This window comes from Zalophus californianus, chromosome 4, assembly GCF_009762305.2.
Source record: "Zalophus californianus isolate mZalCal1 chromosome 4, mZalCal1.pri.v2, whole genome shotgun sequence".
NCBI lineage: Eukaryota > Metazoa > Chordata > Mammalia > Carnivora > Otariidae > Zalophus > Zalophus californianus.
The window spans coordinates 43,290,659-43,303,178 of NC_045598.1; the positions used below are offsets into that span (position 1 = coordinate 43,290,659).

General features: G+C 42.1%; 1 protein-coding gene across 4 annotated transcripts in view; it reads left to right on the plus strand.

Moving 5' to 3' along the window:
- Window positions 1-12,520, plus strand: part of LRRC42 (leucine rich repeat containing 42) — a 21,312-nt gene continuing 8,792 nt past the window's right edge. Inside the window, exons 1-4 of one of the 4 annotated variants that reach the window (XM_027620368.1) lie at window positions 1-187; window positions 1,486-1,512; window positions 5,425-5,911; window positions 11,989-12,120. In XM_027620368.1, coding sequence (XP_027476169.1) covers window positions 5,439-5,911; window positions 11,989-12,120 — 605 coding nt within the window. In that variant the 5' untranslated portion in view covers window positions 1-187; window positions 1,486-1,512; window positions 5,425-5,438. Of the gene's footprint in view, window positions 188-566; window positions 1,188-1,485; window positions 1,513-1,554; window positions 1,676-5,424; window positions 5,912-11,988; window positions 12,121-12,520 lie in introns of those variants that run through there. The other 3 variants (XM_027620367.1, XM_027620366.1, XM_027620358.2) reach the window with 3 other exon arrangements.

Below are 12,520 nucleotides of genomic sequence, written 5' to 3' on the forward strand. Positions count from 1 at the left end.
CTCGCCAGCCCCGCGGTCCCACGGCGCCAGGTCGCCCCCAGCCCCCTCCCTCCTCCCAACCTCTCTCGGTCCCACCCTCCCTAGCTTTGTGCCCGCGGCGCCGTGCCGCTTCCCCCATCAGCCGCGCCGCGGGAGGAGGGAGCCGCCACCGAGAAGCTGCCGCTCGCAGCCCCGGGCAGGGGCACAGGTAGGTGGCGGCCGCGGGCTGGGCCGCTCACGCCGCCCGGGGCTGCGAGTGGGGGCGGGGGCGGGGTGTGAGGGAGGGGCGGAGTGGGGGAGGGGTAGACCGGGAGGGACGGGGTTGGGGTGTGGTTTGGGTGAGAGATGTGAGGATGAGGATAAAGGGGTGTGGGAGATGGGTTTAAGGGTGGGGTCGGGGTGCCGCGTAGGGTATTTGGGGGCAAGGTGGGAGAAGGGAGCTGGGTTAGTTTAGGCGGGCTTGGGGAGGGGTATCCGTGGGAATTGAGGGAGGGATGGAGAATTGCAGTGCTGAGGAAGGGGAAAACGGAGTGGGATTTGAGAAGTGGAAGAAGGGGAGGATCTAGGATTGGAAGAGAAGGGGTGGGGTCTTGGGGGTAGGGAAGAAAAGTTGGGGCAGTGGGTTGTGAAGTTGGGCATCGTGAGGAGTGAAGGAAGGGGATTTTGAAGGTTATAGACAGAAGACAAGAAAAGGAATGGGGAGATCGGAGTCTTAAGAATTCCAGAGACTGGGAGGAAGGGAAGAATACTGGTGAAGGACAGAGGAAGAGTGCCTAGGGGTGGAACCGCTGGGGGTGGAACCGTGCAGGGAAGGAAGGAGAGGCAGGTGGAGGTGGAATTGCATGTTTGGGGCCAGGAACCTCATTTCAGAAGGGCCTTGGTAGGATTAGAAGGGCCTGAGGTGTGAGAGGTAGGGACAGGGATGCTGGGACTCGATGAAGGAGGGGAGTTAGGATTTGGAGTGTAGAGATTGGGTTTTATGTTAAAAATTCTTGAGTTGGCAGGTAGAAGAACTGTAAGAGTGTCAGGATGTAGGAGAGATTGGCATGCTCCTGGAGGGAAGTAGGGAGCTGGGTATGGTGGGGCCTTTGGAGCTTTGGGGGAGGAGAGGGTATGGGTGAGAAGGCAGGTAGGAAAGTGCACTCTGTAGGGAAAAAAAATGAGAGGAGTGGAAAATTGAATAATGGTGGTGACTCAGAACAACCAAGGTAAGATCGTTAGTTGGTTATTGGTGGTTTGGAACTAGTTTCTGTCCAAGTTTTTGTGTAGAAATTTTCTCAAGAATGCTGCATTTTCAAATAAACCAAGGGTGTCTGAAGCCTTGGGATGAAGGCCATGGCTTGACAGATGTTTTCCTGGTGTGTGGATGTGGGTAATTTCTGCCCTGGCAGAGGGAGGAAGGGAGGCCTCATTGTAGCTCTGTCCTGGCTCTGTTCCCACCAGCTCTTTCCTCATATGTCCACTGTTTTTTTTATCTCCTCCCTGCCCCCCCACCCCCAACTTAAGCCAGTGAATACCAGAAGGGTCAAACAGGTGGGTGAGATTAATTTTTAACATCTTTTTTTAATCCTTAAGGCTGACGTCATATTTTTATTCTTGAGAGACAGCATCATGCAGTGGAAAGAGCTTGAGCTTTGGAGTAATACAGCCTTGAGATTGAATTCTGGCTCTGCCACTTAGTAGCTCTGTTCCTTAAGTAAGTTACTTTACTTCTCTGAGCCTTTTTACCTGTTAAATGGCAATCCTGACCTCTTAGGATTGTTGAGGGTTACCTGAGATCACTTAATTTTGAGTACCTAGCACAATGCTTAGCAACTGCTGGGTGCTTAATAAATGGTAGCTATCACACCCAGTATCATTATCATCGCCACCATCATTACTGTGATTTATTTTTAGGGGATTGTTAGTTTATCTACTAAAGTTTGGTGCTTTTTCTCTTCAAATTAGAGAGCCATAGATTCGGTTCACAATTTTAATCCTCTGGCCTCTGTCTCTGGTTCCCTCCCTCCAGTCCACTTGATTGGGATGGTCCTGCTTCTTGCTTGGTAAACTGGCTTCAAGATCTAAAAAGTTGTCATATTTAGTTATCAATTATTTTAGACTGCCTCTTATTGAAAGAGGCTACAGAGAACTGAGTTCTTTATGTAGTAAGGTTATATTTTGTTCATTTGATGAAATGGTATGTTTTGTGGTAACTTTGGATCATTTGTGGTGACTGAATACTAGAACATGCACTGTGTAATATTTTTCTGTGGGGTTGTGTGGTTTACAAAACTGCCTCTCTGGAGACAGGCTGGAAGACCATCAGAATGCCCTGTTACTCTGTTGATGTAATATAAAATATAGTTAATGCAGATCTAAACTGGACATTCTTGCAGATACTAATTATTTTAACTTTTTAGTTTGTAGGGGGTTATTGCCATAGTGTAGAACAGGCCCTGTCGCTTGAGGGCCCATTTATAATAGACCACTGTGTACAACAGCCCGGCATAAGCAAAGCCAAGTATAGAAGCTGTATGTGGAATTCTCTTGCCTTTATGGTTCTTAACCTTGCAAGGTTTAAACATTAATTTAATTCTTAGGTCATTTTATAGTATCTCACAAACTCTCGGGAAGCTTCTTATTGAGAGATGCACAAATTTAGTAGTAGAAATCAAAGGTTACCAGGATTTCCTGAACCAAGGTTATTAGTTCCTCAAGTACCTTCATTGAAGAGCAGAGGAGCCTTGGGGCTTCTGGACAGATAATGTGGATTTTACTCTTCAGGAAATACGGATTTTTTTCTTCATCATTTAGAAAGACAACTAGCATTTGATTAGGAATTTAGAAGGAAAAAATAGCCAGAACTGTGCCTTTTTTGAAAATGATCCATGTAAAGAGAAGATGCCAGGATTTGGGGCAGCCTGGGTTAGCGTCCTTACTCTGGTCCCAGGCTGCTTGTGCCCTCTGCTGGATGGAATCAAACTTTTCTGATTTTTCACCTGAAGTGGTCATTTATCCATTTGTCCATTTGACTCCCAAAGTTTGTGGAACACACTATTGGGGTGAGGGTTAGGAGTAATATGCATGGGCAGACCCTGTTTCATTGTCAGGGAGCTTATGGTGTGCTGATCCATTATAATATGTTCTCCTCATAGAGTTTGCCTTTCTATTATTACAATCAAGTTATTCCTTTTTAGGGCCATGCCTGGTGACTAATTTCTGATCCACGGGTAGAGTAGGGCTCTGAATGTCCAACCAGGGATAAAGACTAAGGGCATCTGCTTTATCTCCTCATCAAGATTAAAGTCTGTGAGGTTGCAGGTGCTAGGTGCTGGAAGAAGAGCTTAGATTAAGTGAGGCATCTCCTTAGCAGCAGTCTCTGAATACTGGCAAGAGTATGGGTTATAAGAGCTGGCACCATGACAGGAATTTTTTGTGTGAGTTTTAGGTTTTTTTCCCCTGGTAGCACCAGCAGCAATATCTTCCCATCATTTGCTTTGCTTCTACCACCTGCAGAAGGGTCTGGCAAGTGGGGGAGGAGCCTGCAGCTGTTGCCTAGAAGAGGAGCTGGCTCCTAGCAACAGTATCAGCAGGCCCTGCAGCTCAGAGGCCTCTGAGGTCCCTCAGTCTGTCCCTTTGAGGTCTCACCCTTCCTGTCGTTCAGTTCAGCACGTATCTGTTTTGGGCTTACTCAGTACTAGGTACTGTGTTGGGCCTGGGAAAAAGAGATGATTCAAGTCAAGTAAGTGTCTTACCTTCAAAGAGCTCACAGCTCTGGGAACGTTAGCAAGTGAACATAGCATACAGTGCTAAGTGCTATATATAGAGGAGAAACTGGTGCTCTGGGAAAACCAGACAGGCATGCACTGGTGCAGGGGTTAGTGAAGATTTCCCAGGAGAGGGATGGTGGTTGAGCTGAGTTTTAATGATGAATAAGGATTAACTAGGTCAGGAAAGCAGAGAAGGATGTTGCAACCAAAGGGAGCAGAATCGGCCAAGACCGGTGGGGCAAGAGAGCATCGCTAACTTACTTTGGTCGTGGGGCACGGCCGAAGAGTGGGGTGTAAGGAGCTGGGCAGGAGAGGGTGAGGCTGTCAGGCTAGGCACGGCCCTTCTTTCTGATGTACTTTTACACATATAATTATCCTCGGGAGAAAGAGGGATCGTACTGATGCCCACAAACAGGATCCCTGTTTGACCTCCAGAGACTCAGCATTTTTGATCACTGACTTGATTGTTTGCTGACACTTTTACATGGCATCAGAGCTATATCCCAGCCCTGCATTGATGAGAAGAAGCTGGGTTAGTTCACTCTAAAAGTGTGAGTCTTTTAAAGATAATGGCAGAGTCTTTTAAAGATAATGGCAGCAATTTGACATGTATAGAATTTTAGCTCTCACTACTCTTTAAATTGTTGTGGAAATGATAATCAAATTCTTTCATTTAACATAGCAATTTCTTGTGTAATTTGAGATCGCACAGTTTCTCAGGAAAACATATTTTATCCAATTAATGCTTGAGCACAAAATGTCACCCATAGGATTGCATAAATGCCCACTGTTTTTGGTGTTTTGCCTTACTTCAAAAGTGACCTAATAGATGTTTCCAAGGGGTAGAATAGCTTTTTTTTTTTTTTTTTTAGCTCTTGTGATGGAGGTCTTTCTTTGTAGATCCAAAAAACCCTATTGCTGATGGTCTATGCAAGGCTTAGCAAATGAGTAGACTTTAGTTCCACAAATACCCACTCAGGGTCTGTTATATGCCAGAGCACCATGTTAGGGAGTCTGGATGAATTAAAAATGGTCCCTCTCCTCAAGAAACTCAAACTAGTGGAACGCAGGCCCAGAAAATAAATCAGTAGCAAAACACTGAGTCAACAAAGATGTCAAAGGTGCAAAGGTAGCAAGGAAGTTACTAGTTTCTGGTCTTCGTTCTGTGCGTAGTTATGTTTTTAAAAACAGAAATAGTAAATTCTTTATGTACTGTTTGTAACTTGTAAATTAATAAATATTTTATGATTTTAATGGCTGCATAACATTCCATGGTATGGATGTATCATAAATGATTTAATAGCACCCCTGTTGTTGGACATTTAGGTTGTTTCCAGTTGTTTTGTGATTATCAACTGTGCTGCCGTGACTTTCCTTGTAGATGACTCTTTGCGCTTCTGTTAACTTCCCCAGGGTGAACTTTAGAAATGAGATTTGAGCTGGCTTTTGAAAGATGAGGAGGAGTGCACCCGATACAAAGAAAAGGGGAAAGTAGGAGACAGCATTCCAGATAAAGGCCGTAGAGGCAACCTGCTGTGTCAGAGTTCACAGGCAGCTGGGAAGCTTTGTTTCCCCAAACCGACCAAAGGGCTTTCCTGGTAGTCTCATAAAGCTCTGGGCACAGCAAGATGAAGTTACATGTTACAAATGGCATGTTAATTGGATTTGCTTCCTTTGTGCCTTGCCTTTACAGTTGCAACCAAGGCAATGTCTTACTACCTCAACTCAGAAAACCACCTGGACCCAGGACCCATCTATGTACGAGAAAATGGTCAGCTGCACATGGTCAATCTGGCCTTGGATGGTGTCAGGAGTAGCCTGCAGAAGCCAAGGCCTTTCAGACTATTTCCCAAAGGCTTCTCTGTGGAGCTTTGCATGAACAGGGAAGATGATACTGCACAGAAAGAGAAGACTGATCATTTCATCTTCACATATACCCGGGAGGGGAATCTTCGGTACTCTGCCAAATCTCTCTTCAGCCTCGTCCTGGGCTTTATCTCCGACAATGTTGATCACATTGATTCCCTTATTGGCTTTCCTGAGCAGATTGCTGAAAAGCTGTTCTCTGCTGCGGAAGCCAGACAGAAATTTACAGAGCCAGGTGCGGGGCTCAGGGCTTTACAGAAATTCACAGAGGCCTATGGAAGTCTGGTACTTTGCTCCCTGTGTTTGCGAAACAGGTGGGTATTCTGATTAGGATATTGAGTATTTTTTTGGGGTGTATTCTGTCTAGTTCTGGAGCTTAGTGGGCTTGGGGGCTTCCCCCATCAAATAGCACTTCAATTTAACGCTCCCAAATATAAAGTGGCAGGCCATTTTGAGAAAAATCACTGTCTTTCTCCCTATCTCCTCCCCATCAGAAAACACAGATTTATTTTGAAACCATTTTGCCACTGCTTTGATTGCCACCACTCCTCCAGTAAAAAAAATACTCTTCTACCAACTTTTCTAGTATGAGAAAATAGAAATGACAAGATATGATCTGCCAAATATCTCTTGGTATGCTCTTGGGGATGTGATGATTAGTAACCAGAGTTCTGGGCCCTGTTCCAATTTTCAGACCTCTAGATATTGAGCATTAGATAAACAACTTTAAAAGAGTGATTAAAATTTGAAGTATCCTAAAGTTTGGAAATTTTCAAATAAGGTCTGTTCACTTTAAAAATAGAAACTGCCAGTTATTTTACCAGCAGAAGATGGGTTTATTCAGGAATAAAAGAGAATTGCTGGGACAATCAAGCTATGGCAAAACCACAGGCAAGTCTGGGGGAACAAAGGAGAGGCATACTTTTTTAAGGAGAAAAGAGGGAAGTTGGGAAGGTTGTTACAAACTTAAAGTCCATTGGAGTAAACTAGGAGTTCAAAGTGTGGTGGCTTTTCATTGATGAAGCTGTTGCCATGGGGATGAGGAAAGTGTTTCTTCCTTTGGCTGGGAATGGTAGAGTAGTATCCACGTGAAAGGTCAAGTCCATGTAAGGTCAAGCTGGGCTCTTCCTGTTGGGTCTAGGGTGTGAGGGCTCCCCCTGCTGAAACCTCACAACTTCCATTTTAGTGAGGCTTCCCCATGACTCATTTTGACAGGTCCCAACACCAAGGTCTGTTTTCTAACAGAGCAGATATATTTTCTCTTGTGACTTGCCTTTGCTCATATACTTTTTAAGTTTTTAGGGGCACCTGGGTGGTTTAGTTGGTTGAGCAGCCTGGACTCTTGTCCTCAGCTCAGGTCTTGATCTTGGGGTCATGAGTTCAAGCCCCGCTTTGGGATCCACTTAAAAAATAAAGTTTTTATTCCACCATCATGTAAAATGACTTTTAAAGCATCTACCAATTAAAAAAAAAAAACAACTTTAGAGGTGCCTGGGTGGCTCAATAGGTTAAGCATCCAGCTCTTGATCTCAGCTCAGGTCTTAATCTTAGGGTTGTCAGATCAAGCCCCATGTTGGGCTCTACTCTGGGCATGGAGCCTACTTAAAAAAAAAAAAAACACCTTTAAAAAACTGTGGAAAATTTAAAAATAGAAACTGCCATGGAAAATAATTCAAACACAAAATTTCTCCAGAGGCAGCTACTGTTCACAATTTCTTTTGTATCATTCCAGAGTTATCTCATGCACATACATGCGTCTACAGCTCTCGCCTTTGTTATACAAGTGGCAGCACACTGCTTACACTGTTACACACCTTCCTTTATATATTTTGAAAATCATTTGCCGTCAATACCTGTAGATTTTAAGAATAACTGTGTAGTATGCCATTAGGTGAACTTTTTTTGTGATTAGAAAACTTGAAAGGTAGCTTACTATTAAGATGTACCATCAATATGACCATTAAAACAAGGCTAAAAAAATAGCATGTAAGAGGAGAAAGGCATATCAGAAAGCATAAGCTAAACTCATACGCTTTAAAAAACAAGAGGGGCACCTGGGTGACTTAGTCGGTTAAACGTCTGCCTTCGACTCAGGTCATGATCTTCAGGTACTAGTATTGGCCGTTGGGCTCCTTGCTTAGTGGGGAGTCTGCTTCTCCCTCTCCTTCTGTCCCTCCCCCCACTCATGCTCTCTTTCTCTTCCTCTCTCTCAAATACAATAAAAAAAGGTCTTCAAAAAACCAAAAAGAAGCAATCTTTATTTAATTGGCTCATAGAATTCATGGTTTCGCCCCAGTCCAAACATCGTACTTTAAAAAGACAAGGCATAAATACATGCAGATAGGAGCATAGCCGTGGACTTAGAAACTGAGCAGGTACCTCTTAAAAACTCTGTGTCTCTGCTGTGGTTAGTCATGGCTGAGCTTGGGGCTGCTTACGGTAGAAAAAAGAATTACCTTGCCTAAATGAAAAAGTCAAGCAATATTTCATTGTAGCACATATATTTAAAATACATTTTCATTGATGAAACTGTTGCCATGGGGGATGAGGAAAGTCCTTCATGTTTTGTTTCAAGTTATTTATGTTCACTGTAGAAAAAATAAAACAAAAGTAGGATTATGATGTCTTGTTTTAAAATTATAAAGGCAGTACATATTTGGGAAATATATAAAGCTGTAATTTTAAGAAATTCATAGTTCCACTATTCATGATAATCATTTTCAAATATATATCTTTAGGGGCGCCTGGGTGGCTCAGTTGTTAAGCGTCTACCTTCGGCTCAGGTCATGATCCCAGGGTCCTGGGATCGAGCCCCACATCGGGCTCCCTGCTTAGCGAGAAGCCTGCTTCTTCCTCTCCCACTCCCCCTGCTTGTGTTCCCTCTCTGTCAAATAAATAAATAAAATCTTATATACATACATATATATATATACATATGCACACACACACATCTTTATACATTTGGGAATATACTCCATGTACAACTTGTATTCTGTTTTTTTACCCCCCATCTACCATTCTAGCTTAAGTATTTCTCATAGTGAAAATGCTTTTTATTCATTTGTGATGTCTATATACCACTCCAGTGGTCAGATTGGAACTGAATAGCACACTTTGATTCACGTTTGACAAGCACATAAATTAGTAGCAATTCTGGAAAGCAGCTTAGCTACATGTATCAAGAGCCTTAAAAATATCCATACCATTTGACCCATTAATTCCATCTATTGGGAATCTATCCTAATTTTTTTTTTAATTTATTTATTTGTCAGAGATCACAAGCAGGCAGAGCAGGCAGAGGGAGAAGCAGGCTTCCTGCTGAGCAAGGAGCCTGATGCGGGACTCGATCCCAGGACCCTGGGATCACAACCCAAGCCGAAGGCTGGTGCTTAACCCAACTGAGCCACCCAGATGTCCCTATTCTAATTTTTAATGTAATACTCAGACATGGAACAAATACTTTCATATAAGGGTGTTCATTATAACACTGTAATAGGGAAAACCTGAAAGCTGAATATCCAACAATAGATGAGTTAAGCCAATTACGGTACATTCATATGGTGAAATATAGCTATTAAGGTAATATTGAAAGATCATTTAAAATGGTGTGAAATGTTCATATATAACACATTTAAAAGGATTAAAATTGCATACACTATATGATCCAATTTTTTAAAAAAATTAGGCATTTTTATATGTATTACAAATATAGAAAGAAAAGAAATATTTCAAAATGTAATCTAGATAATGAGGTTGCATAATTTGTTTTAATTCTCTTTATAATTTTTCACATTTTCTTAATTTTTTTCTATAAGGGATGTGTATTTTATAAACAAAAATAGAAACATTTTTAATGTGATCTTTTGGCTCATATTTTATTGCAACAGTTCTAAACTTTGGTGTCTTGTTCAGATACAAGGTTAAGATTTTCAATTGTGGGGGCCCCTGGCTGGCTCAGTCGGAAGAGCATGGGACTCTTGATCTCGGGGTCATGACTTTGAGCCCCACATTGGGCATAAAGATTACTTAAAAATAAAATCTTAAAAAAAAAAAGAAAATTTTCAACTGTGATCCCAAACTTCCCTTCTCCTCTTGAATCCCCAGAGGAAAATAGGGCGAGGACAGGAGGTTTGGGTTTGCGTTTATAATCCAGGGCTGGTGCTGTAACAGCAAAGGTTTCACCAGCACAAAGGGGTTCAGACCAAAGGGAAAGAGATTGAGAAAATTATTGAAAATAAGATAATTGGGGAGGTTGGGACACTTACTGTGTTAGGGTAGGTCACAAAGCTGCTTGTCGGAAGGAGAAGCCAGTGTTTTTGCAACCAGGTTCCAGCTCTATAAAAACTATTTCCTTCCTGTGTTGAAAGCCCAGTGATTTGTAATCCAGCTAGTGGTACTGGAAGGCAAGTATGTTTTCCTTAAATGCCACCCTGTGTAATGAAGTGATTAAAGTAACTACCATGAAATGAGGTTCTATCAGATGCCTGTACTTTTGGAATATTGTTTATAGTTTTCTTAGTAATCCTCAAACGAAGTAATCATTTGCCCCGTTTTCAGCTGGAGAAATTGAGGATCAGAGAGGTTAAGTAACTTCACAGTCACCCAAGTGATTAGGGTTGTTACAATCCAAACTTAGTTGTATCTGACACTAAAATTTGTCTGTGTTTTTTCTGTTGCTTCTCCATTACACTATTCTGAACTCGTTAAGGGACAAATTGGAAGACCAGTGTTGAGCAAGACCCTAGAGCTTTGATCATGTCCTAGATAAGCGTCTAGTAGTGTCTGTGGCTTTGCATGTTGGTTTCTCAGCCTTGATTTTTGTAATGGTTGTTAATCACATTATACATTGTTATGTCCTTCGCAGATAACCCTTGTTTCAGAATTACTGAAAATCTTTTGGTTAATTGATCAAAGGATGTGTGTTTTCCTTTCTCTGATTGCCCGTAATCCCCCAAATCCCCATTAACCCACTTCAATTCTGTGATTGGAAGATGGAAAACAGCAGCTTTATTTACAGTGCAATTAAAATGCGTCTGAGTAAATAAGGCTCAATTGTGTACCCAGCTGAGCTCTGTCACCAGACAGCTTAGAGAGGATATCAATGCCCCAGGCCATCTGTACCTAGCAGTCAGGCCAGCAGTCAGCTTTAGTACATCTTACTTTGGCAATAGGAAGAAAAGAAATCTAACTTCCATCTTGCCCTCATATTATTCCATCTTGTTTTTGGTAATTATGACCCTACTGACAAAGAGAGAAGTGAACACTTTTAAGTGTAACTTCACAGATCCTAGCATACCATTTTGGGGTAGAAACTTCTAGATACCTATGAGGAAAGTGGATGAGAAAGGCATGCTCTTGCCACAAGTCAGTTTTCCTGTTCTCTTAGGATCCTCTCTCTATTTCCTGTCACACCTAATCACTTTTCATTTTTTTCTCACTGACATCATCTGAAATAGATGAACAACTAGAAAGCAGGGTGGAGGCCCCAGCCTGGGATGTGGAATGCCCTTTTGATCTCCCTTTCCTCTCCAGAGGCCTCCCTGATACTTCCTGATAACAGTTTGGCAAGGTGCTCCAGTGTAATTAAATTGTTTGTGCTCACAGGTTTTGTCTTAACCGTCTAGATGAGACGGAGTCCCTGTAATCTGTCATACTGCATGTACTTTCGGAGTAAAGTTAACAGGCACAGTGGATTGGGCAGCTACTGAAACATGTGTTTGAATAGAAATGATAAACGTGATCTGCCAAATAGCTCTTGGTATATTCTTGGGGATGTGTAGAGATTAGAGCCCAGAGTTCCAGGCTCTGTTCCAGTTTTCAAACCAGTAGAGTGTAAGATAAAAGGGAACTTCAAGGGGCGCCTGGGTGGCTCAGTCGGTTAAGCGTCTGCCTTCGGCTCAGGTGCTGATCCTGGGGTCCTAGGATTGAGCCCCCCATCGGGCTCCCTGCTCAGCGGGAAGTCTGCTTCTCCCTCTCCCTCTTTCTCCCCTCCCCCTGCTCTGTCTCTCTCGCTCTCAAATAAATAAAATCTTTAAAAAAATTTTTTTTCAAAAGAATGAATGATTAAATTTTTGAGAATCCTAAAATTTGGAAATTCTCCCATAATGTCTCAACACCAAGGTTTGTCTTCTGACAAAGCAGATGTTTTCTCTTGTGTCTTGCTTTTGCGTGTATATTTTTATTTAAAAGTTTTTACTCCACCATCATGTAAAAAGACTCAAGGCATTCACTGATTAAAAAATTCAACCTATCCCCACATAGAAATTGGTGAAGTCTGCTTATTACATAGTTCCTTGTCCTGATGGAATGTTGACTATATCACAAAGCCACAAATGATAATGTTTTAAAAGAAGGAAAAGAAAAGCTATTGATTGCTCTCCATGCCCCACAGATATCTGGTGATTTCAGAAAAACTTGAGGAAATTAAGTCTTTCCGGGAGCTGACCTGCCTGGATCTTTCCTGTTGCAAGCTTGGAGATGAGCATGAACTTCTAGAACATCTCACCAATGAGGCCCTTTCTAGGTACTGACCTGCCACCACTTGTAGATGAATTGTTGTGTTTTGTTTTTAAAGGATGATCCAGTGGGATCATCTTGAAGAGTGCTGATTACTTTCCAGTCCTGTGTGTGTTTGCTAATTTTTTTTATTTCCTAAAACATTTTCAGTCTCCTTTACTGGGCACAAGCAACATAGATTGAACAGTTCTTAGGAAAGTAAGTCAGTTGGTTCATTTTCTAAATAACCTTTATTTCAACATGTAATACATGAAACTACCTGGGGTGAAAATGCTTTTGCCCTTAGTTTGTCCAGTCCTAGTTTATTCTAACAAGAAATACTTACATAGTTGTCTATAATCGTTCTTTTCTATTTTAACTATCAATGAACTATAAATTATTTTAAAAAGTAAACTATTAAAGACCAC